Here is a 27,501-nt window from a genome sequence, read left to right as displayed (position 1 = left end):
GTGCTCAATGTGATAGAATAAAAACAATAAATTAAACAAAGTTGAAACTGGTGAAATGTTTTTATTCTTCTGGATTTTCTTTACGTAGAACCTTGTAACGAACCTGAGAGTTTAAGATTTTATATTTGTAAGAAGTTAAGATTTTTAAAATGTTTGTTACTTCAAATAATGTGCAAGTTGTCACAGACAATATTAGTTAGACTGACAGTTGTAGTTGGAACTTTTATATATGTTTATCAATACGTCAAAATCTGTTCCTGTTGACGTCACTTTCTCATCTCAGCCGAGGAAGTGAACCCACCTGAATGTTCCTCACCTGACGACAGACTGAGTTTGAAAAACAGGTGAAGGTGAAGAATAATTAGAACTTGGAAACGGAGAGAATTGAAGTATAGATTTTGGGTTTTCAAGTTTTCTTCTTGCCGATAAGTTGAAAGTAAACAATTAATTATATAATTTGACTTTCGCTATATGTGAGTGAATTGCCTAACGTTAGTATTGAATGTTCTAGTGTTTTATTGGTAAGTGATTATGAAATATAAGAGATTGTAACACTCCGTTTAACTTTGAATACTGTGTTGTGTTTCTTTTCTACCCAGCAAGCCCTGATGATTTGCAAAGATTCTCATGTTCCCGACTAAAGGAGTAGCGGACTAACTTTGTGACGACTGGTGTACAACCGGGGGGACATTGCAACCTTCCAAATCATTAAAGTCTTCTGGAACAATGTGGAAGCTTGAAGATAATTCCAGAACAATCTGGAACATCCAGATTATTCCAGAATGTAAGAGAACCTTCTAGAACATTCTGGAACCATCCAGATAATTCTCTGCCTAACATATAAAAGGGAGGACACATGAATTCACAGTTCAGTTGTCAAGAGGAAAAGAAAGAGAGCAGTCTACCAAATTTGTGGTCCAACAGTACCAGTAAGCTTTTGTGAGGATTCTGCTGATTGATTGAGGTGTAGGGTGTTTTGTGGATAGGACTGAGTTTGAAATGTCTTCTGACTGGGGTCACAGGAGAGTGAAGTGTGCTGACTATTTGCATATGCATAAAAGAGTGATATATAAGACTAGCAAAAAACAGACTTTCTTTCAACTCAACAGCTGTGCCGCTTACGATGTGTTTGTTACTGCTGATCACATTTTTCCAACAGTCGCTGCAACATACTCCCAACAGGGTACGGTAGAAGGCATTTGTTCTTCCTTTCCTCCAAATAGGCAATTGTTGAATGTTTTGTTTAGGGATAAGACAGTTGTACAAAATATTTGATATCTTGTCAATAATGGGACCAAGGAAGGTGCTCTTTAAAAAAGGAAAAAAGATGAATATAGGCTAAAAAACTAGTCGATTAGAGTACCACAAAGATAAATGTTTCTAAAGAAGGGAATGTGGACTGGAAAAGGGAAAAAAAGGGAAGTCAAAACCATGTTTTTTTGTTGTTGAAAGATAATTATCAACAATGTTGTTATTTATTCCATGATCCGTGTTGAAAAGAAGGAAGGAATTTCCGGTCTCTAATCATCAGTACAATTCACTGTGTATTTCATACCTTAAAGATAGTTAAAGGTTTGGGAGACAGGTGTACACCACATGTCTATGCATGTTACAGAAAATGGTGTGCCTAAAGGATCGTTAAAAATAAATTGGTATTTAGTATTGCCCTGTGGCCACCACAGTAGAACACATTATGTGGGAAAAATTAGCAGTAGTGTTGCTAGCTTATGGGAAAAGATTCCAAAATTTCACTTCTGGCATCGGCCCTATAAAAACTCGATGGACCAAATTTGCAGGGAAGCATGACAAAAACACTCTTTGAGGATATGTAATGCCCAGCTCCAATTTTGAAAAACATTAAAAAGAAATTGGAAATCCTACAACATTTTTAAGCCATGGCAGTCTAGTCTGTAGGGTGTCTGACTGCCACTTGGGAGACCCTGGTTTGATTCCTGGGGTGGGTGATCTAAAGTCGGAATTTTTCTTGCCTTGTCCCAGCATAAAGTTGCTCTGGGGCTTGCTCAGTTTCAAGTCAATGGGTACCGGAGGTAGGGGGTAAAGGCAGCCGAAGCATAGTTCTGATCACTTCACCTCTAAAATTGTCGAGATCAAGAATGTGTGGGGCTCTACTTCCATACCTCTACATGCGCCTTTATGGCATGGTGCTCTATGCATGCACGAGGAACTTTACCTTTTACCTTACACAAACACAACTTGATGCCATTAGCAGAATCTTACGAACTACCTCCCCCCAAAAATATCCACTTTAGTAGGATGTAGTGAATATTTTCTTGGGAATAGATATCACATCATCCATATTATTTCTAAATTGCAATACACAAACATTTATATCCAGGCCAGGGGTTGACGGATACACGGTTCAAGTCGCCTGAAAATTTTCACCTGGCATTGAATTTCCAAGTACAGTTCATTTCTTTTTAATAACTCAAGTTCCCTCTGGAAAGTTTTATTGTCCTTTTTAAAAAATAGCAAGTGCAGCATATGCTTTGTCATGTTTTTGTGCTTTCTGTATCACGTGTATCATTAAATCAGAATAATAAATATGCCATTATATTTTTTTTGTACTGTTGGTAGCCAAATTTTAAAATTTACAGTGATGTGGTAGAATCACCACATATTATAATGTGCTGCATAGTTAGTCATACTGTTACCAGTAGAGCCTTCTTTAGGAAGTCCACTCTGTCACAAGAATTAATTATTGTTATACCATTTTTGTATTAAATGATAAAAAGTAAGGAAAGTAAAGTGCTTCCCTGTGCTTTGAACCACGCCCTGAAGGTGTATAGGGGTGTCGAGTTAGGCACCCGCACTTAATTGATCATGGTCAAAGGTGAAGGTGATGTGATCAGCACCATGCCCCTGTGCCCTTTACCCCCCACAGTTTCCTCCAAGTACCCACTTTATAAGATGCTGGGTGGGTGCTGGAGTTGCAAGCATTACTTCTTTATTTTCTTTTATATTCTTTAAGTTTTGATTGGAAGCTTAATAATGATGTGCGAGATCACAGTTTAATTTCAGATAGTTTTATTTTCCATTCTTCTGTTAAATCAGAATGTAAAATTAATATTGAAGTAGATGGTACAGACTTAGGAATCCATGAATGTGGTGCAAAATTCTAAAATCCTCGGTTCGATCGCCAGTAGACATCTTCTCTTTCAAAAGCATGTGTGTGTGTGTGTGCTGTATGGTATTTTGTATTCAATTTTAACAGCAGGGTGGATGAAAAATAATTTTTATTTAAAAAATATATTATTGATATTTTTTTATTTCAATTGATTCTTGTTATTTTTAAGAGAAACATAAAACATAAAGATATTACAACAGTTTGATTAAAGCAAATAAATTACATGTAAATATACATTTTTCTGTTTCTGATACTGTACATATGAGCCTACTATGGAAATGTTTGTTGAGTGTGTTAATGAAAATATAATAATTTCAGTAACTTTTCTTGCAGTGAAAATAAAACATTCTGGATTCTCTATAATTGTAACTTAAGATATTTTTATAGTCTTTGTTGCTAAATTTGCATTTTTTTTAAATGATATAGTTTGGGAGATAATGATGACACTATTTTATGGTTTTACATGATTAGTATTTTGTAAATTTTCTACACAAAATGTTTGCTATTTTTGTCTGTAATAATTATTGAATTTTAAATCAAGATAAATTTAAGTATGTTTACAGTTTACTTATTACATTTCCTTTTGTATGAGTTTCACCCCATTAGTACATATATTTTTTTGTTTCTTTTCTTACAGCCTAATAAACACCATTAAATGGTTATGAGATTAATGTACTTTCACCAAAAGTGATTCTGGTATCTACAAAATCCATATGTACATTATTCTATAAATTATTTCTTTCTTTAAAGCAATTTAAATCAAACCAAACACCATCTAAAGTTTGTGTGTAAAATGTATTTTCAGATTTCAAGTGCCTCACGCTCATCATCACAAATGGAGTCTGTCCCTTTGACCCCACTACTGAAGGTAGATCCTGATCTCATGACTTGTTCAATAAAGAGTGAGACCCAAGATATTTCTCTTCCTGAAGAGTCAATTGAAGACACAGCATTATTATCATCAGTTAATAAATCTGAACCAAAGGAGGAACAAATGAAAGTCGAAGAGCCAGGTAATGTTTCTGGTAGCTACTTTCACATATATTTGCACTCCAGTGCTGAGATGAGTGATTTTTTGCCAGAGGATAGTGAAGATTTGGATACGAGTGAAGACTTCGCTCGATTTGGTGCTGTTGCATGCAAAAGTGATGAGGGATACAATGTTAATGTGAAGTCTGAAGATGTGAAGAGTGAATTCACAGTTGAAGATGAATATCCAGCTGCAGAGACACAAAGGTGAGTGCATGAAGTATTTTGAAGTGAGTGCCACAATACTTTCATCAGTAAAGTGAACCGAGTCGCCATGGTGCCTGAAAAGTTTTACCTAGCACCTGCATTTTAAAATTAATTTCTAAAATAATGTATATTTTTTACAAAATATTTTGAGTTCCCTTACAGAAATTTCCATTAACTTTTTTTTTTAAAGGACGAGTACAGTATGTGTTTTTTTTACCCATTATGCCCTCAATCCCTATTTTCGGGTCACACATATATTGCTTCACTGAGAACAATATATAGTTCTTTGCACATGAGCACATGATTGACGTTTCATCTTGCATGATAAACCAAAAAAAACCTTAAACATACATTTTAAATACATTCATTACATTCATTTATGTTCAAAAATGTAATATTTTTGTTCGTCAATATTTCACGTTATAAAAATAATTTTAAAATATAAAGTTTTCAGTTTTGCTTTTTTTTAACATAGCAAGTTTATTATTTCTAAATAACACCTTGATCAAGATCAACATGTATATCAGACGCCATTATGTTCTACAACGTAATTTGTCGTGACATGTAAAAAAATAAACTTTTTCTGGGGATGTAAATTTCACTTCCCTGTAAAAATAAGAGTTTGGTCTTTTTTACAATAGTGAGAAAAATGCCTAGCAACTTGAACATTTCTCCCCACAGTGTGTATAATGGACTCTTCCAGAAAATCAACTACTTGCAAAGTATTGCACAATCACATTGTTAGTCAATGAATGTGGCAGTGGTGTTTCTCGGCTGAGTCACGTTAGACAGGACAATGAGTCGACACAGGTGTCTGACCTTGAATCAAGCTCTAGATCTCTTGGAAGACCCTGACTTTGGTGTTAGTGACAGTGATTCAGATGAAGAACATTGTGGTACAATAGATATTGTGGAAATTCTGCCAGAAAACATAGACATTATTTCAGACTTAGAAGACGTAGATGACAACATAATTGAGGACGAACTTCCCCGCGATGTTCCTGCAGCGGTGGAAATTCAGACAGCATCATCACGTACAAGTGAAAATTGTTCTTCACTAAGCAAGAAGAGAAATCACGTGAATGATTCTACATGGAGGAAGGTGGAAGCAAACTACAGTGAAGTAATCCCCCCAAATGACAACTGCTCTCAACGGCAAGAAGACATCAAGCAGCAACTTGCAGGTAACTGTACCGTAACTACAGTAGAAATATTTGAAGAGTTTTTTGATGACAATTTGTTTGACTGCTTATCACGTCAAAGTGTCTTGTATGCATCACAAAATAATAATGACGGTTTTGAATTGTCAGTGCAGTGCCTGAGAAAATTCATTTGAATTCTTCTCTTTACTGGTTATCATGAATTACTAAAGGAAAGATTGTATTTGGTGTGAAGATGAAGATCTTGATACACGTTGCATACGTCAGTGCATGAGCAGGAACCGGTTCTTAGAAATTAAAAGATTCTTTCATGTGAATGATAATTCTCTTTTGACAAACGTGGTTGGCAATTGTGACAAGTTATTCAAAATTCACCCACTGATTGATATGTTGAATACACATTTCTTAAAATTTGGAGTTTTCTCGAGCCATCTTAGTGTAGGTGATCAGATGGTCCATTACTATGGACAACATTTTCTGAAGCAATTTATTAGAGGGAAACCAGTGAGGTTTGTCAGTGGGCATTTTGTTGCTCACAGACAGGTTACTGCTACCACATAGACATTTATGAAGGAAGATATTGTGATGAAGAATCAGCATATACACCAGATGCAACTGTCGTATTGAACATGGTGTCTGTTTTGGAGCACCCTCTTGACCACTAAATCTACTTCGAAAACTTCTTCACTAGTTTCGACCTCATGGTTTAACTGAAACAAATGGGAATTTGTGCTACAGGAACTGTTCGTATCAATCTAATGAGTAAATGTCCAGTAAAAGATGACAAAACAATGAAGAAAGAACCTTGCGGTACATATGATTTTAGATTTGATACTTACAATGAGGTCCTTGCTATTACATGGAGAGACAACAATGTGAAAGTGATGTTAAATCATCAGAGTGCATTCACTTTCGCAAGTGGTAAGATGGTCAAAGACAGAAAAGAAATGCTTGGCAATACCTCAACCAAGCAATGTCTGAATATAACAAGCATATGGGGGGAGTCGACATGCTTGATTGGTGTGTTCAGAAATATCGGACAAGAGTTTGAGGAAAACTGGGTATTTCCCTTTGATCACAAATGCAATTGGCGTAGCTATAGTCAAAAACATGTGCTGTATTCATTAGTTCATGGCAAGATTCCACTTCTCACCTTCCGTCGGATGATTGCTCGAGCATATCTGACCTCTTTATCTGACAGAAAAACCCCAGGGAGGGCATCCTACCCCAAAAGGAGCAAAATGTGTTCTGCAGGATATTCAAAAGGATCCATTGGGACACTTCATACAGAGGACTGAAGAGGGAAAGCAAAGAAAATGTGCAGTTTGCAAGAAAAATGTCCGCAAAGAGTGCAACAAATGCAATGTTGGTTTGCATGTTGATTGTTTCAAGGTGTGGCACAAATAAACATTTGAGTCAAAAACAAGAACATTTTTGTGTTTGCATAAAATTTATGTGTTATAAACATTTACATATATACATTTATCATATTCATGTTTGTAAAATGTAAAAATGAAAATGTTCAGTTTGCAAGGAACAAATGAAATTGTGTTTAGCATGTTGACTGTTTTAAAGTGTGGGAAAAGTAAACACTTATGTGAACACAAATATGTTACTATGTGTTTATGATAATACATCCATATTTTATATCTTTGTCATATATATGTGTTATGTATCAATGGTTTTCATATATGTTAAATGTAAGACAAGATGGGGAATTAATTGTGTAAATGGAAATTGAAATTATGCTAATTTACATGCTATTGCCCATGATCCCCATTTGGGGATCGGCCATTAAAAATATATTATAAGCAAACTCTGATATTTTTCATTCCATTATGGCAATATTCATGCTCAGTTGACCGTGGACAACATTTTTAAATAAAAAAATCAGATAAAAAAATTTGGACATTAATGGGTTAATGTTTCTGTCTTCCCTGTATCACGTAAAACTAAACCATAATAATGAACATGCCATTATAAATTTTTGCACTGTTGCTAGAATGTAGAGTCTGCCATACTTTCAATCCAATGTATTAATAATAAATTAAATGTTTTAAGATCGTATTTAAAGATGTGTAGCTTTATCTTAGCAGGATTCATGGCTTTCTTAAACTGCATTTGAAAAAAAAATCGGCTCCTGAGAAAAAGGGGCTAGCACCTGAATTGTTTTAAGGTCTTTCATCATTCTCCCTGAAGAATTTTTCACCTTGAATGTTTAGTTGTATTCAAAATTTCTTCTTGTATATGGGAAGAGGCATTGAGTTTAATGCAAACAGCTATGAAACAATCAAGTATGGATTCCTTGATTGCTTCCTCTTTGAAAACAAAATATGGAAGCCTGGGGAAAAGTAGCATGATTCTGGTGACCATCCATACCTTTGCAAGAAAGCGTAAAATTTTGTTTTGAACATTTTCTGTCTTATTTGTTACATTATACATTATAACACAGTGAATGGTATTATGTGGTAATATACAGGGTTATTCAAAGAGAATGGTACAAAAGTAAAGTTAATTTATTTTTAAGTGAAAGGAGATACAAAAGCAATTCTGGTGGGAAAGAAGAAAGGAAGGTTGTAAATTAACCTGGGCAATTACAAATGTTGGATATGAACACCCTGGCTAACATGACATCTGTCAAAATGATAATCCATTTCTTGCCAGATGTGTTCCAACATATCCTGGGTTATCAGCTCCACTGCATACCAGATGCGCTGCTTGAAATTTTTCAGGTCCTGTAGTAATGGAGGAACAAACACAGTGTCTTTCACAAACCCCCATAAAAAGATCTGGGGATGGAGTAAGATCTGGGGATCGTAGAGACCAGGTCAGAATTGTCCAAATCTTGATTCCCAGTATGACCAATCCAACGACCTGGTCTGGTGGCATTGAGGTATGCACGAACATGTTGTGGAAGTGGGGAGGAGCACCATCCTGTTGAAAGATGGAATTTGGAATATCTTCCTCCAGTTGTGGCATGAGCCATTCCGATAACATGACCAGGTAGGTCTGTCCAGTAACAGTGGCTTCGGCAAAAGGGAAAGGACCATACACTTTCTGTCTGCTTATTGCACAAAACATATTCACTTTTGGTGAGTCTTTTTCCTGCTGCACTATGGTATGAGGGTGTTCTGTAACCCAGATCCTAACATTATGGTGATTCACTTTCACGCTAACATGAAATGTGGCTTCATCGCTAAACACTAACCTGTCAGCAAATCCATCCTCTTCTTCGAACAGATTCTGCATGCAGAGGGTCTGGCTTTTTGGCATATCTGCATTTTTCAGTGCCTGCATGACTTTCAATTTGTATGGTTCAAAGCATAGACACTTTCTTAGAATATGCCATACAGTGGGTTGTGGCACATAAATTTCTTTACTTGCTTGGTTTGTCGATTTTCTAGGACTCGCTTGAAAAGCAGCTCAAATCCTATCCACTGTCTCCCTTGACGTTCCTGGTCGACCGGGAGTTTTTCTACTGCACAGACTTCCAGTTGATTCAAACTTTTTCACCCAGCATGTAATGCAGTGTCTATGTGGTGGTCGTTTCTTGAATTTTCCCCGAAAGTGTCTCTAACAATTGCCCCTGTTCGTTCAAATTCCATTATGCAATATGCTTGCTCTACCTTCATTGTTGCAATTTTAGCTATCAACAACAAGTAGTGGCTCTAGCGGATTTTACATCAACTACAACCACAGGCTATAAATTTACAACCTTTCTTTCTTCTTTTCCACCAGAATTGCTTTTGTATCTCTTTTCACTTAAAAATAAATTAACCTTACTTTTGTACCATTCTTTTTCAATATCACTGTATATCATGTTGTGACATCTTTTACAACTCCATGTGATATGTTGTGCATGTCAGCCTCCCTGATGGCGCAGTGGTTGCATTGTGACCTTGTAACCAAGGGGTCCCGGGTTCGATACCCAGTGGAGGCACATAGTGGTTTGAATCCCACTTTAAAATGTAGGTCCAGTCCCAATTAGCCTTACTGTGAATAAAGTGGACTTGAAATATCAACTCAATCAATCAATCATGTTATGCATGTCATAGATTATTATATGTTAAAATTTAGATTGTTGTTCTTGCATCAGTGACCTTATTGTGGTACGAGCTGGCCTCCATGGCAGAGTGGTTAGCACATCACTAGAAAGTCAAGGGCTCAGGTTCGAATCCGAGCCTGGGCATGGATATTTGTGAGTGTCCATTCATCAATTTCATCACTCATCCCTATCTTCGCAAATTAGCCAAAAGTGGAAAAAGAAGCAAAGTAAAAAAAAAGAGCAAATCAATCAATAGATCTTTCTGTGATGCGAATTCCATGCATCAAAATGTCTGCATTGCCAATAATAATTTTATGTTTGTTAAAAGAGTAAATTTAATACTGTTAAAATTTCCATGTATATTTTGGTTTCATGTGTGCACATACCAGAATATTTTGTTAAAAGGAAATGTGAAAGTTCTCTGGGATACAATGAATTGGGCAAGGGCTTGTTCCATAAATACTGACACATATTCATGGAATTCCTTTATCATATCACTGAAGGATAATCTGATCACCAGGAAATGGATTCATATGCAGTAAAAATGTGCTAAATATGTAAATACAAATTTAGTTTTTTTTCACCAAAATATAAAATTAAATATGGACTTAAAATTGTAAATAAAATATGTCTTTAAAAATATAAGACACTATGTATGTAACTCTTTGAGTTTTAAAAGTATTGATTTCACTTCTATCGACATTGTGACTGTCTTGAAGAGAAAGCAGATGCAAATCCCTTTTGTGTGCCACAAAATCGTTGCTTCTGGTGCTGCTGTCGGCCATGCAACTATATCGAGGGTGGAGTTAGCAAAAGGCTGCTCGACATGGGACTCTCTTCCAATGTTGTCAAAATAATGTTTGTAACAACCGGAAGCCGATCCTTAAGTCTTCCCTCATTCTCTATTGTACGAAACAGAAATTTCAAGTTGTTATTGTTCGGATGACAGAAAACTTGCAATTAACACAATTGTAGGGTGTAAAACAAATTGTAAACTTTGCTTTGTTTAACGTCACTTCGGACTTTGTCAGTTACTTTCAATAAATTCAGCCAACCCTTTCAGTTACACGGGGACATGTAGTTATTGTGCGAATATTGAGTATATGTTGAGAAATGTTCTGAAATATGGAAATAATATGTAAAAATAACTCAAATATGTAAAATATAAGCCAGAACTTAATCTAATTTATAAAAATGGATGTGTGTGTGTATATGTGTATGTTTTTTCTGGCATAATTCTCGAATGCCTGGAGCGATTTTAACCAAACTTGGAACACGAATCACTTGCAATCTCGAAAGAAATATTGGGGGAGGGTAAGATCACCCTGGGGGTGGGGGTGGCGAGGGGTGACATGTAAAGATAATTGAAAACAACCGATATTAGTGTGGAATGCATAGTTTTCGGGGTCTCTAAGGTGAATAGTGACACCCCCAATGCCGTTCCACTTTAAGTTCATCACCTATCGGAATTGGGGTAAGAGGGGGTGAAAATTAAAATGCCAAAAATGACCAAGATTAGTGTTGAATCCATATTTGTTGGATTCGGTAAGCTAATTGGTGACCTTCACGATGACCAAACTTGTACACATATGACTTACAATGCGAAATGAAATACTGTGGGAGGTAAGACAACCCAGCCACCCCTAGAGATGGGGGAGGGAAGGGAGTGACATGTAAAAATAATCGAGAACGACCAATATTAGTGTGGAATCCACAGTTTCCGGGGTCGCGAAGATGTATAGGGACACTTCCAATGCCGTTTACTTTATTTATTCTTGCTCTTGAAGGTGAAACTAAAAATGTTGTTCATAAATGGTTGTTAAATTTATATTATAGTGAATTTGTAAAATATATTACTTATAATTTGTATACTGTTCTTTTACTTTTAAATACCTGTAAATAATATTAGTTACATTTTACGCTATAGTGAGAAATGATTATACACCCGGGAAAATTTCCAAAGTCCAGAATTCGTAGACTTAGTAACAATGCACTTCAGTGCCAGCTGAGAGTAGCGAACTTTGAAGCAGGTCCCTCAAGTAGATAAAAATGCTGTAGTGAAAGGCTTCCAATCCTGCACATTTCATGAACTTGGAAAGTGAGAATTGCTAATAAAATAAGCTGTCAAAAAGAAATAGTAAAATGCATCAAGAACCTTGGAGAATTTTTACGATTCTGCATGCTCTATTTGAAATCACAAATTTATGTAAGGTTTGAAACACTGAATCGGGCTTTGCTCCACCTGTAAGATATAACCATTTGAGCATAAAGAGGCAAAATTCTGAATTTATTCAACATTTGATTGACAATTTGTGGCACGATTCTAAATTATTATTTTTTCTATAACCTGTACAGAAAATGTGAAACAAGCGGGTTGATGTATTTTATTCTGAGGCACTAACTTTAGGGTAAATAGGGTGCAGTATAGTACAGAAGGAGGATCTACTACGCATGGGGTCATTCCACGTCAGTTCAACCAGACCAGGGAACCCACCATCTCAGATTTTTATGAAACTTGGTACATTCAATCCTTCCATGGTGGTAAGAAACCTCAAAATGTTTCGCCTCTAACTCATCTGGTTTCAGAGTTATGGCCTCTCAAGCTTTCAGCCAACTCTCGTTTTCCTTCATTTCCGAAACCCTCATTGAAACCTGCAGTGCTTTATAAAAAAAAAATTATCTCGCTCACACATGATTCAATCCTTTCGAAATTTCACAACAATATTAACCAAACAATAGGCATTTCAGAAAAAAATATGACATCACATGATATCAATATTTTAGTAAAACAAAAAATTAATAAAAAAAATATTAGCGGGATTTTGTTGCCGAAAACATGCCTTGCTAAAATTTCAATTATCATTAAAAGGGAATGAATTAATACCAGCATAAGTATTTTTGAAATTAACCTGGATATGTATTCTAACTTACCCAGCAATAAAAGTTATGGTTATTTTATTTGTTCTATAAATATAATATACTTATGTCTGATATTTGGATGAAATGGCTTCCGGAGTATTAAAATATTTTGGTTAACTCAAAATCAATCAAATAATGTGTTATAAATTAATCAGTGAAGCAAACTCGAAATTCTACACTTTTGTTTATTCTTTGAGCATTGTTGTATTATTATTTCCTTGCTTATTTATAAAATAATTCATCCATATATAAGCAAAATATATATAATTCAAAAAAATCTTTGTTTAATGTTGTGTTCTTTGTAAGCAGCAGTTTGATGATATGCCAACATTACCTGAGACAGAATAGCAATGAAGATGACAATAATGATAATAATAATAATAATTTATATTATTTTATTAATATGAAATCATCATTGAACAATATCAGTTATTATGGTATCCCCTCCTGCTTCAACATTTGGTGTTTGATGATTTATCCATATAGATATTTAAATGTGATTGACCAAAACACAGGTTTAAAAATTACTGAATATTCCATATATTGCCTATATATATGTATTTCTTATCTTTCCATATATGTGCATACAACATATACAAAATTTTACTTTGTGACACAAGTTGTATATTTTGACACGTTGGATTATCTTGTTCATTGAACTTAGAACCTTATGCCATCCAAATGTATGATTCTTTCCTGCACTGACACCATGCAGATGTCTGAGAAGTGGTATGTCCTTCTAGATGTTGTTTCTGGTGGATCAACAACAGCCAGCACATGGGGAATTGGTACTGCACATGTATCTTCATATCTTGGCCAATAGAATGATGGGGAAGGAGCATGGGGGTGAAGAAACTTTACAACAACATCTCCTTGATTTTCATCCACTTGAGATACCATTCCAAAATACCACAACTGATCATACTTAGGAGCAATGTAACATCCAGGAAAGAGTTCATCTACGGTTACAATAAAAGATTGAATCCAGTCTTTTACAATCCCAAGATGAGGCCCAAGGTTACCACTGGACTTCTGAGTCATGTACTGTACATCCTGTGGTAGTCTACTGTAAGAACTCTGTTGGGGAAAATATTGTTTCATCACACTGCATCATATATAATGACCTGAAGCATGATGTGAACATGGTTTACAAAATTCAAGGAATAGTCGTGAAATTTCTGAAAGAAAAATTTTTTACATGTCAAGAAAATACACTATTTTCGTGACAGGAGTGCTGCTCAATACAAATATATAACTTTCTCTACTTGTGTCTGCATGAAGAGGACTTCCAGCTAGAGGCATAATGGTCATTTTTTGCAACAAGCCATGGGAAATCAGAATGTAATGGGATTGGCGGAACAGCAAAACGCTTGGCACGAAAAGAGAGTTTACAGAGACGATTTGAGAGACAAATCACAACAACAGGGGATTTTTACAATTTCTGTGTGGAAAAAATTACAAGTATTGCATTTCACTTTATTGAGAAAGGTGAAGTTGATTCAACCCCTTTGACACTTCAAAACCGGTTTACAGCTGTACAAACAGTTCCAGGCACTAGAAGTTTCCACAATTTCAGACCTCTGGATTCTGCAGGCACCATTGTGGCTAGAAGAATCAGTCATGATGAGACCCCATCTCTTGCATACAGTTTGAAACAACATCTAGAAGGACATACCACTTCTCAGACATCTGCATGGTGTCAGTGCAGGAAAGAATCATACATTTGGATGGCATAAGGTTCTAAGTTCAATGAACAAGATAATCCAACGTGTCAAAGTATACAACTTGTGTCACAAAGTAAAATTTTGTATATGTTGTATGCACATATATGAAAAGGTAAAAAATATATATAGGCAATATATGGAATATTCAGTAATTTTTAAACCTGTGATTTGGTCAATCACATTTAAATATCTATATGGATAAATCATCAAACACCAAATGTTGAAGCAGGAGGGGATACCATAATAACTGATATTGTTCAATGATGATTTCATATTAATAAAATAATATAAATTATTATTATTATTATTGTCATCTTCATTGCTATTCTGTCTCAGGTAATGTTGGCATATCATCAAACTGCTGCTTACAAAGAACACAAAATTAAACAAAGATTTTTTTGAATTATATATATTTTGCTTATATATGGATGAATTATTTTATAAATAAGCAAGGAAATAATAATACAACAATGCTCAAAGAATAAAAAAAAAGTGTAGAATTTCGAGTTTGCTTCACTGATTAATTTATAACACATTATTTGATTGATTTTGAGTTAACCAAAATATTTTAATACTCCGGAAGCCATTTCATCCAAATATCAGACATAAGTATATTATATTTATAGAACAAATAAAATAACCATAACTTTTATTGCTGGGTAAGTTAGAATACATATCCAGGTTAATTTTAAAAATACTTATGCTGGTATTAATTCATTCCCTTTTAATGATAATTGAAATTTTAGCAAGGCATGTTTTCGGCAACAAAATCCCACTAATATTTTTTTTATTAATTTTTTGCTTTACTAAAATATTAATATCATGTGATGTCATATTTTTTTCTGAAATGCCTATTGTTTGGTTAATATTGTTGTGAAATTTCAAAAGGATTGTGTGAGCGAGATAATTTTTTTTTTGTAAAGCACTGCAGGTTTCAATGAGGGTTTCGGAAATGAAGGAAAACGAGAGTTGGCTGAAAGTTTGAGAGGCCATAACTCTGAAACCAGATGAGTTAAAGGCGAAAAATTTTGTGGTTTCTTACCACCATGGAAGGATTGAATGTACCAAGTTTCATAAAAATCTGAGATGGTGGGTTCCCAAACCTCTTTTTTTTGGTTGAATTGATATGGAATGACCCCATGGTTGGTTGATTTGGTGTTTTCAGTCCACTTTATGCACAGTAATGCTAATCGGGACTGGACCTACAGTTGAAAATGGGATCCAAACCATCACTTTTGTTATTGTTGTTGTACTAACTAGCCATGAATTCTGTTTAAACCGATGTTCATGGAATAATGTTATTGATTGATTGAAAATTTTGTATGCATCTGCACTTAGGCCATTTGCATGTCTGTAAAATTTCCTTAGCCAGAGTATCAATCGAGGCTGTATTGAGGCACTCAGCACACATATGGGCAAAACACAGGACAACATGCAACCATACAAAGGCTTAATGTAACATGATCGCCTTGTAATCAAGGGGCCCTGGGTTTGTTACCCTGTGGAGGAACATAGTGGTTCCAATCACACTTTAAACTGTAGGTCCACTCCAGATTAGCCTATCTGTACATAAAGTGGACTAAAAAAAAACTGAAATCAAACAACCCTACAAGGGATTATGCTAGCCATAGGTTCAGGTGTCAGAGCCTCGTTGGCCTGCAAGATTGCATCTGCTGAGGTGAAGTATGTGGAAATGAGGTTAACATTTGTGTGTGCTCAGAAGAACATAATAACATACGTGCATACTCTTTATCGTTTATTACAGTCGAAATGTTTTCTTTGAGGAAAGTAAAAATCTGTAAAAACCAAAGACAAACCAGAAAAGTGTATTACAAGTGGGGGAAATTGTAACTATATATCACCAAATATCGTGACGATATATTGCCAACATGATGTATATTGCCAAATGTCATGATGATATATTGCCAAATATTGTGATGATTTATCACCAACATGATATATATCATCAATTATCATCATGATATATTGCCGACATGATATATATTGACAAAATAACATGATATAACCTTGATATTTTTCAATATTGCGATATATTTTGTATTACTGATGTATCGCCCAATACTAGACAAAGCATGTTTCCTCCTCCAGGCTCCGACAATGCCACCCAATCAGGTTGATGCAAGATGTGGATGGAGGGTTACAGAAGTTAAACAAACAATGATATTAATCTGTAGTTGATGCGACAACATTGGGATACCAAGCACCAGTAACTTTAGTTTGGCATGCAATGTTATTTGGACATTATTTATTGTCGAGTGTTTATGACTATACCTATTCTAATACTGCATTCGAGAAAGATGCTCTTCTATGCTTTTAAGGTGAACAAATTTACTTTGCTCTTAAATCACTGCCTCACATTTTGAGTACATGAAGAACGTAAATAATGTGGGACTCACTCTTCATGTTACATTTGTAATTTTGATATTGAGTCTCACGTTTGTGCTACTTTTGACTTGTTGCTATGATACAGTTGAGAGATGATTGAACATAACTGATGATGGGATCCTCACAAGGAACAATCATGCACATGACGGTTCTCGAACTCCATGGTGAGATCGAAAGATATCACTTAATGCACTCTGCCACTGTGCTGGCCATTTTCTATTTACCTTGAGCACCTAGTTGTTTACTGAATAATTCATAATAAACCTTATTGTAAAATTATTTAACATTTCTTTGTCTCCCGGATGGTGTAGTGGTAACGTCGTTGCCTTGTTACCAAGGGGTCCTAGCTTCAGTACCTGGCAGAGGCACATCATGGTTCAGATCCTACTTTAAATTGTAGGTCCAGTCCCAATTAGCCTATCTGTGAATAAAAGTGGACTTTAAACAAAATCTCAAACCCAATTTCTTCTTTGTTTTTGTGACTGATAACTGGTACATGTGTAGCAAAAAAGAATGACAGATATTTACTCACTGGATGAGACATTTTAACATGCACATTGAAACTTATTGAAGTTCAACATAGAAAATACTGACTGACTGCTCCTGGACCTTACACTGAGCTAAACATAAAAACATATTGCGGACACAATTCGAGAGAGAGAGAGAGAGAGAGAGAGAGAGAGAGAGAGCAGGCTTGTAACACTGTTAAGTACTGATGAAAGGGCGCAACTCACTACCCCACTTGTAAAAGCCAAACTCCCTTCCCCATTGGAAATATGAAGGGGCGTACAGGAGGGGACTGTGAAGAAGGGGAGTGACCTTGACATGGGCAGTCACGGAGCCTTCCGCTTGTAAAAATAAATTGAAAAATCTATTTTCCATGTAGCCAGCTGGCATCCTCAACAGTACAGCCTGGATTCACCAGGCAACAAAGTTAAGAGGCCATCTCTCAGGCCAAAATCCATGCAAAAGCATAACCTCCTCGGAGCCAAATATATATATATTTTTTAAAATTTTTCATGAAATCTTGTTTCTACACTTTTAAGTGATTACAAAAATAATCTTGTTTTGTTTGTTGAATATTCAGTTATTGCAAAACACCATGTGTCCTGAGACACTGAGTCTCAGACTCCCTAAAATCCCCTCATAATACATGAATAAAATTTAAATTTCTTTGGAACACCCCAAAGTATTTTGTTATTAAACATTAAACACATTAAACACATGAACAATAAGTTGTGAAATTTGCATAAAAAATCATCGAGACTGTAATGTTGAAATCACATATGATTCCATTCATAAATAATGATTCCAAATTTGGTTTCTGAGATAAAAAGGAATAAAAATATAAACAATATGATGGGGAACAATAACATATAACAACAAATAATTTGTAGAATTAACAACTTTTATGTTAAGATAAGGGTATATCCATTCCATGTGAATTGCACTTTGCCATGATGCCATGAAAATGTTTTGGAAGTAGGACTTCAGACATTTTGGATATTGGCCAACGGCAATAGTTAGAATCATGTGATCAGCACCACCCTTCAGTTGATTTTACCACCCCCTCCTCATCGCTCCTAGCTATTCATTCATGATAGGCTGAATGCAGTGCAGAAGACAATTCTTCTGGGGGAGAAGAGATCCGCTCAAGGCAACAATCATATTGTTTAAAACCCTAAAATTCCAAAGGTGAAATACATATTTGAACTAATAAGTGTTGAATTATTGACTCTTTCTTGTTTGTTGGGGAATGGAATAGGGTCAGTCTGTGATGATGCATCACCCTACTGTGGCATCCTTTGGGGAAAGGCCCAGAGACATTGTTGGTAAAATTAGTACATCAGTTCAGATATCCTCTGAAAGTCAATCCTGCGTCTCCTATGCATTTTTCTGTGACTTTTACTGTTCAATTTCAATTTATAATACATAATATAATGTTCTCATGAAACATAAATAAATGTTATTCAAATTTAGATTAGACTCCAAAATATACAGCTGCGTAAAATCGAGCTTGAGACCCATTGTGTCCACACTGTCTCATTGGTTGGCTAGAAAAATTAAAATAGTTGTAATTTTGAATTCAAAACTGTTTCACTAGTTATTATAGTTACTAGTGTGAGTTATTATAGTTACTAGTGTGAAATATATAGAATCATAGTAATTGCAAGTCTTAGTGAACTTTATGTACATAGCACTTAGTGGACAGACATCATTTCGCATAAAATGTAATGTATTTTGCAATTTGTGTTTGGGAAGGTTTTATAGTTACTACTATGTTTTATAAATCAACAGACAATTCCAAATGTACAGCTGCCTGTAGGGGGGTGTGTGGGATTGTATAAAGTGAGTACTGGGATCTGGAAGGAAATTTCCTGTCCCAGTCCTGTGTTTGGATAGTAATTTCCCAACTTTCAGGATCCTGAATGGTTGGGAAATTCCAAGTAACAATTTTTAAAATTAGTCCATTCTCAGTGTTCTCTGAATTTTAAGTGTATGAAACTTCTCGGAAATTGTTTGTTCTTATTGTAGAAATGCAAAAAACAATACTTTAGAGAAGATTGCATGTATAATTCGTGATTTTTACAGTGTCGGGAAATTTCAAACATTTCCCATCCCCAGTGTTGGGATGAATAAGATTTTCCATGCCAGTCTCATCCTGACAAAAAAAAAATATCTGTACTGCACACCCCTAGCTGCCCGAGAGCAAGCTAGAGACCCATTGTGTCCTACGGAATAACAATGCAAATTTGCAAACAATTAATAATATCATGGAATTTTTAAAGCACTTACAGTAATATCTAGGTGTTACTAATACACGTAGAGATAATTAATAGGTATGTTGGAAAAACATAAATTACCAGCGCAATTAGCATATTTACTATGGCCTGTATCACTTGTCATGATCACAGTGCACCACTATGTTTTCAAAGAATAAGATAGAACAAAGTTTTTCCACTACTCCTTTCCATCTCGGATTACTGCTTTATAGTAAAACTTCTAACAATATTCTGATGTGTTGTCAACAACAGCAGATCTAAAACAACAAACAGTGCATGTTTTGTGTGTCCTCTAGAACACACGAGGACCAAGGTGGATAAAAACTCGGTCTTCAAAATAGAAACTCTACACCCTTTGACTTGAAATACAATTCCATATCATTGTATTCATGTTTAACTAAAGCTCTAAAATGTAGTTATCAGAAATATTTGATTTGAATCACGTGTTTGTTATTGGATAACAGTGGAAATCGTATGTGGTTTATTTATAGTTTATGAAATGCAATAGACCAGTGGAGCAATAGAAAGGCCAGGTTGAAAGATCCTATGTGACAGGGAATCAGAAAGTATGAACAGTTTTCATTCAGCAATGCTCATGTATTCTAGTGTAATGCATTTAGCTGGAAATTCCAAATATCACTCAAGAATATTCATGGACTCCTGTCCTTACAAAAACATGAACATAAAGGTAAGATGTATTATTTATAAAATACTCATCTTGTTGCCTTCTACAGGAGCACCTTTTCTTTTGAGATATCATGTTGTATTACTACAGGTTACAAGTACACAGTACTTGAAGTTACTTTTGTTGTTTTGCAAAAAGTACTATTACTTGGAATTAATGTTTTATTTCTCAGTTGTAGAGTGTGTCCCACTTGTAAGGGGCCCTGGAAAAAAGTGTTATAAAAATCTTAATAAAAGAGGATATGAAACCAAATTTATACATGACATACCTTTATGGTTGAGAAATGAAGGTACATTACAAGAAGTGCTGGAAGTGACCTCCCCCAACCTGTATACACAGTTCAACACAGTGCTGCTGTTCGTGAATGTTCTCCCTTAACTTGTCGACGTGGCACAGTGATGAAGCATGGTTCCACTTGTCAGGATATGTGAACTCACAAAACACGTTTATGGAATAGTGACAACCAACATGCAATCGTTGAGGAACCCCTTCATTCACAGAAGGTGGGCGTGTGCTGTGCATTATCACAGCGGCGCATCATCGGGCCAATTTTTTTTGACACTACTGTCAACAATGATGTGTACCAGTCATTGTTTCATGAATTTGTGAACCAGTTGGATGACGAGGAACTGACACTTGGCTGGTACCAGCAAGATGGGGCAACATGCCACACGTTTGACATTAGTATGGCTGCGGTGGAATAATTTTTCCCTGACCGAGTGATTTCGAAATGATTATGGCCCCCAAGGTCACCGGAGTTAACCCCCTGATTTTTTTCTGTGGGGTCACCTTAAAGGTAGTGTGTACAAGAACAAACCATGCACCATCGACGAGTTACGTGAGAATATCTGCCGTGAAATCCAGGCAGTGACGCTGAATACTCTGGTAGCAACATTCACGAACATGCAGCGCCGTGTTGAACTGCGTATACAGGTGGGGGAGGTCACTTCCAGCACTTCTTGTAATGTACCTTAATTTCTCAACCATAAAGGTATGTCATGTACAAATTTGGTTTCATATCCTCTTTTATTAAGATTTTTATAACACTTTTTCCGGAGCCCCTTACGAGTGGGACACCCTGTAGCATATGAAACTAGAGGAAATGCATTGTAGTTGCTAATTGGTAATATGCTTAGAGAAAACTGTAATAAATTGATTAAAGCCGAGTACGTTAATCTAACACATTTTTTCGGAAATATTCCTGTGTAAATTTTCTTAAACACGTCTGTCTTCTTCCAGGTTATCACTGGAATGCCCATCCATTAGAAGTAAATTTCAACAGATAAAAATGGATAGTGATATAAATTCATATCTTAGAGAGACTAACTTTGGTGCAAATAAGAACTCTGGATCCCAGTCACTACCAATGAAATCTCCTATCTGCAGCCCAATACTGCTGACAACACTCTGCTCTGGGACAAAGAATAGTGGAACCAATTTAGAATCTACAAGGGAAACAGAATATACAAAACCTTCAAACTCTAAAGGTTTTACTGTTTGCAATGATGGCAGCAATTTGTTTGATCACAAATGTGAACTTGTGGTTCACATGCAAAATCATAATAGTGAAAAATCTTTTGTGTGTTCAACATGTAACAAATCATTTGCACAGAAAGGAATTCTTAGACGACATTTAGTAATTCATACTGGATATAAACCCCATGTGTGTTCAACTTGTAACAAATCATTTTCACGGAAACAAGACCTTAGACAACATTCAATTATTCACACTGGAAATAAACCCTATGTGTGTTCAACTTGTAACAAATCATTTACACGGAAAGAACGCCTTAGACAACATTCAATTATTCATACTGGAGATAAACCCTATGTGTGTTCAACTTGTAACAAATCATTTTCACAGAAACAACTCCTTAGACAACATTCAATTATTCATACTGGAGATAAACCCTATGTGTGTTCAAATTGTAACAGATCATTTACACGGAAAGAACTCCTTAGACAACATTCAATTATTCATACTGGAGATAAACCCTATGTGTGTTCAACTTGTAACAAATCATTTTCACAGAAACAACTCCTTAGACAACATTCAATTATTCATACTGGAGATAAACCCTATGTGTGTTCAAATTGTAACAAATCATTTACACGGAAAGAACACCTTAGACAACATTCAATTATTCATACTGGAGATAAACCCTATGTGTGTTCAACGTGTAACAAATCATTTTCACAGAAACAATACCTTAGACAACATTCAATTATTCATGCTGGAGATAAACCCTATGTGTGTTCATCTTGTAACAAATCATTTTCATGGGAAGAACACCTTAGACAACATTCAATTATTCGTGCTGGAGATAAACCCTATGTGTGTTCAATGTGTAACAAATCATTTTCACAGAAACAACACCTTAGACAACATTCAATTATTCATGCTGGAGATAAACTCTATGTGTGTTCATCTTGTAACAAATCATTTTCATGGAAGCAAGAGCTTGGACAACATTCAATTATTCATACTGGAAATAAGCCCTGTGTGTGTTCAACGTGTAACAAATCATTTTCACGGAAACAAGACCTTAGAGAACATTCAATTATTCATACTGGAGATAAGCCCTATGTGTGTTCGACTTGTAACAAATCATTTTCACGGAAACAATACCTTAGACAACATTCAATTATTCATACTGGAGATAAACTCTATGTGTGTTCAACTTGTAACAAATCATTTGCACAAAGGAGATATCTGAGACAACATTTCACAATTCATACAAGAGAGAAGCCTCATTTGTACTGAGCATGTAACAAATCATTCACAACAAAAGCCAATTCTTCCACGATATTGTAGTAATCATACTAGGGATGCACTGTGTGTGTTCTAGCATGTATCTGACTTGCAGTAAATAAATTTTCATAAAAGATTTCATAGTGGAGAGAAGTTGAATGCTCCTTAGAAAATAGTTCCTTTACTTTACTGGATTGCCGTGTAACATATGACCAATATGAGTAAACTCTTTCTGGACTCGCATTCCAGATTTGCTCATCCGGCATGTAATAACAATGACCACTTCTCAAAAACGATCTGATTGATCTAAAATATTTCTAAGTCCAGAAATCGTTAATGTGGCAACCTAACACTTTAGCATCAGCTGAGAATAGCAGCTTTACAACATGCCCTGTAGTACAATTACGAACACTGTGCTGAGATATTTTCCTTCTCGAATATACCGTGATGTTTAATATCTATGAACCACCATTATAATGCAGAATAAAGAGAAATCTTTATTTGGAATAATGGTGTTATATGTTTATCTGCACATTGCATATTTCATTGATGACTTAAACAAAAGTGCAATTCCATTCTTCATTTCATCAGTGGAATCCATCATGGATCCATCACGGTTCACCACATTCATCACACACAGGTGATGGATTTTTTTTAAATTTAGGGGAAATTGACCAACAAATTAAGTTTAGGATCTAACGAACATGAATCTCCCACATATAAGGTAGAAGTACTTGTGATTAATTTATATTCTTTTGGAATACCATGAATCAGAGGGCTGAGTTTGTATACCGTCTGCCACTTTAATAACCATAAGCTAATTATTGAGAAGTATCCCTGATTGAAAAATATTTGTGGAAGTTTAGCAAGTCGGAGAAAGGATTTGGGGAAAATCCACGACTTCATCCAAGCCAGAGTCCCTTCTGAGGCCTTACAGCCTCCACCATATCCATTCTCATCCCTGAAAACCCCCACACCCCAACTTTTTATCTACTGCCCAAAATTCACAAATCTGGCAACCATCATGTCTAGCTACAACTCACTCATGAAACGAATTTCAGCCTTTGTTGACTTCCACCTCAATCTTCTTGTGAAAGCTCTGCCCCCTACCTCCGTGACACCAACCACTTCCTATAGAAAATCAACATCCTCCCACCACTGCCTCCAAACACCATCCTTGCCACCATTGACATAACTTCCCTCTACACCAACATACCTCACTCCCATGGCCTCGGTTCCATAGAATCCTTCCTCAATAGCAGACCAGAGCCCCAGCTATAATTTCCTGACCCACCTAGCCCCATGTCTTCCCGTGCAACCATTTCACCTTCGAGGACAAGCACTAACTTCAAACCTTTGGCACAGCCATGGGCACCAGAATAGCCCAATCCTATGCCAACCTTTTCATGGGAAAATTCGAACAAGAGTTCCTGAAAACCCAAGCCCTGAAACCTCTCCTCTTGCTCTTTTTCATTGATGACATCTTCATGCTCTGGACATATGAAGAGCCATCCATATTCACCTTACTACACCAGCTTAACCGCTTCTGCTCCATCAAGTTCACCTGGCCCCACTTCACCAACCAAATCACCTTCTATCCATATGACAGCAACCATTCATATTCAATACTTACATGTCTCCAGCTCCCATTCATTCCACACCAAGAAAGCTATCACATTCTCCCTGACCCTCTGGTATCAACACCTCACCACCTCCTGACAGAACCACAACCTTCACCTACACCAAGCCTTGGTCAAACGTGGATATTCTTCCACCGTGTGTGGTGTTTGCTCTTTGTTACTATTTTCAAAAACCCACCCCACCCTCTTCCATATATTACGAGGAGGTTCTTGCGTCAGTGAGATCGTTTATATTGTATAATTCGCGATGCTCGGAAGTTGCAATCTGGCAACGTGGTATCCCCTAGCGGGACAAGCATGTACGGTCGCTGAGAAGCCACACCCCCTTGCTCCCGTAGCAAGCGAGCCTGGTTAGACAGACGCAGTTGCAGTGGTATTTCTGATAACAAAAGGTAAGGAGGTTTTTCCTGTAGGTAGTTACGACCGTTGGCAGGTGATCGGAAACATTCGAGATGCATTGAATTTGACTATACCATTTTGACTCGCCGTTTAACTTACATGGAATGTTAATTGCTGCTTAATTTGATGTTCTGGTAAGGCTTGCTTTAACTTACCTAAGTTTAATTATAATTTAAAATCAATTATTAGTTTATCTATAAAATATTCCTTGTCATGTTGATTTCGGCCTAGAATTAAATATGCATCTAAAAAGAATGTTTCGTGTTCATCGATAACCAAATGTTTCCGATCATCTAGGCCATCCTTTTTGTAAATGAATAAAAGTGCATGTGTCAGACTGATTCAAGATTTTAGGGTTGTATTTATCGGCACCATGTGTTTACTGCATTGTGATTTTTAAACTTTACATAAATTTGCAAATATGTGTGGAAAGGGGTTTCATATTTTGAGGGTAAAAATATAAAGATTGTAAAATGAGAGTTACGGGATTTTCCCATGAATGTATACAGTAAAAAGTTATAAGGGATTTTTAATCCGATTGTATTTTACAATTTCTGCTTGTAATAAAACTATCACTTTTACAAATCTCAACTGGGACTATTTTTGTGTTTGCCTAATAACAATGATAAATTATCAGGTGTGTTTGATATGAAGGTGCTTGAATATGAAAGTATACAAGTTCCTATTGGATTACGTGTAAGAGACGGAACAAGTCTTTGGGAAGGGGGCAACTATTTCTGTATTTGTGGACCTGTGAAGGTTGTGACTAGATGATCACGTAATACCTGGATCGGATATCCACCAATACAGAAAGGGGAGAGAGATCTGTAATTTAGGGAATTGGTTTCTTATATAAAATATTTACGTTAATTATGAGTAGTCAACATTGCGGGCTTAAACTATTAGTAGTTAAAGAAAAGGGGAGGGGAGCAGGTTTTGAGTAGGATTTTTTTAAAGGTTAAGATTTCAACCTGTTTTGCTCTCAATGCTCAATGTTTGTGTGAGGTGGTCGTTAATAGTAACTGTTTTTGGAAAATTTAATATATATATTTGTTCTTAAACATTTTTGTTTAAACCTAATGACCACATCACACGTGATCACCAAACAAATATTCCAAGCTGCTTCATACACCTCCACCAAGAAACCTGCCGCCAATCCTCCTGTACTTGTTACCCAATATCACCCTCACCTCAACAAAATCACGCACACATTATGTTCCCTCCCTCCCATCCTCCACAGTGATTCTGTCACCAGAAACATATTTTTGAATAAACCCAGTGTTATAGTTTTTCTTGTATGTACTCATTGCTTGCATTATAGAATTATTTTCCTGTAGTTTATGGTTATTACAAGCATAAGAAAACAGTTTTTCTTTGTGACGTTTCAGGAGAATGTCTGATGAAAGGAGCGTGTGTTCTCCTGAAGCGGCACAAAGAAAAACTGTTTTCTTATGCTTGTAATAACCGTAAACTACAGGAAAATAAACCCAGTGTTGTTTTCAAACGCTCCCAACCTCCAAAACCTCCTGCGCCACCATACCCCACCAACTCACAATCAACCCTCTCCCTGCCCGCAAACACAACCACCCAAGGTGTAAAACCTGCCCCATTTTTGTCACTTCCCACACCCTCTAGATCCACACTGCCACTGGCAAGTTCACCCTTTACCCCCCAAAGGAACCTGCCACAGCCCTAACCTCCTTTACATCCTCACCTGCAATATCTGTGGTGGCTTTTACCTGTGGGAAACATCCAGAACCCTCAACCTCCAAATCAACAATCACTGCTCCTCCACCCAAATCCTGAACTTCACTGTTGCCGTGCATACAAACTACCATATTACCCCCTTTAATGACTGCTTCCAGATAGAGATCATCTACTCCTTACCCCAATCCACTAACACCTGAGTACATAAGAGCCAGGGGAAAGCCTACATATCTGCTATGGATGCAACCACATTCCCTCACCTTCATCACCACTCCCCACCTCTCCCACATTACACCCACTCCCACCCCAACAGTTTTCAACAAGCTTGGCAAAAGAACCATGTTTTTTTGGTACCATCTATTTCTTTCTGGACTTGGTAACACCGCAGGTCACACCATCTCAGGTCTTTGTTACCAAGCTCTACACTTTGTTTCTACACTTGAAGATACAGCTCGTGGCTACAAAAAGTTGAATTTTTCCTGTGTCTGGTGAGTGTTTCATCTTTCCTTTGTCTGGTGAGTGTTTCATCTTTCCTTGAAAATGAAAAAGAAAGAGGAAACACTAGAAAAACTTAACCTTTAGCATCTACTAGCCACATCATCAATGGTAGAAGGAAAAGCAGAAATGGAAAGTAGAGGCCTACAGCTTGCAGTATTTCCTCTTCTTTTACTTTTTTAGCCCTAGTGGAACTTCTCCCTTTTTCCAATATAAACAGTGATCGATTTGAGCTGGTATGAGCTGGTATCGCATACTGGTAGTAAATTAAGATGCCAAAAATCATACCGGCAGTAATTTTTTTTAAAAAAATGCTTAGTAAACTTACTCACTAGTATATTTACTTATTTGTTTATTATTACCTATTTACTAAAACATAACACGTCCATGACTCATATTGCCTTA

The 27,501-nt window shown here is 36.2% G+C and overlaps 1 protein-coding gene across 4 annotated transcripts in view; it reads left to right on the top strand.

Annotated features, from left to right (window-relative positions):
* Positions 1-25,339, top strand: part of LOC145981306 (uncharacterized) — a 410,568-nt gene extending 385,229 nt beyond the window's left edge. For 2 of the 4 annotated variants that reach the window (XM_083114500.1, XM_083114501.1), the window contains exons 2-3: positions 3,951-4,381; positions 21,343-25,339. In XM_083114500.1, the coding sequence (XP_082970626.1) occupies positions 3,951-4,381; positions 21,343-22,867 (1,956 nt within the window). In that variant the 3' untranslated portion in view covers positions 22,868-25,339. Of the gene's footprint in view, positions 1-3,950; positions 4,382-5,062; positions 5,190-21,342 lie in introns of those variants that run through there. The other 2 variants (XM_083114503.1, XM_083114502.1) reach the window with 2 other exon arrangements.
* The last annotated feature ends 2,162 nt before the right edge of the window (positions 25,340-27,501 follow it).

The sequence above is a fragment of the Lepisma saccharinum genome, chromosome 29 (assembly GCF_977018435.1).
Source record: "Lepisma saccharinum chromosome 29, izLepSacc3.1, whole genome shotgun sequence".
Taxonomy (NCBI): domain Eukaryota; kingdom Metazoa; phylum Arthropoda; class Insecta; order Zygentoma; family Lepismatidae; genus Lepisma; species Lepisma saccharinum.
The sequence above is the reverse complement of the archived record's forward strand: the minus strand, read 5'-3'. Positions and strand labels throughout refer to the sequence as shown.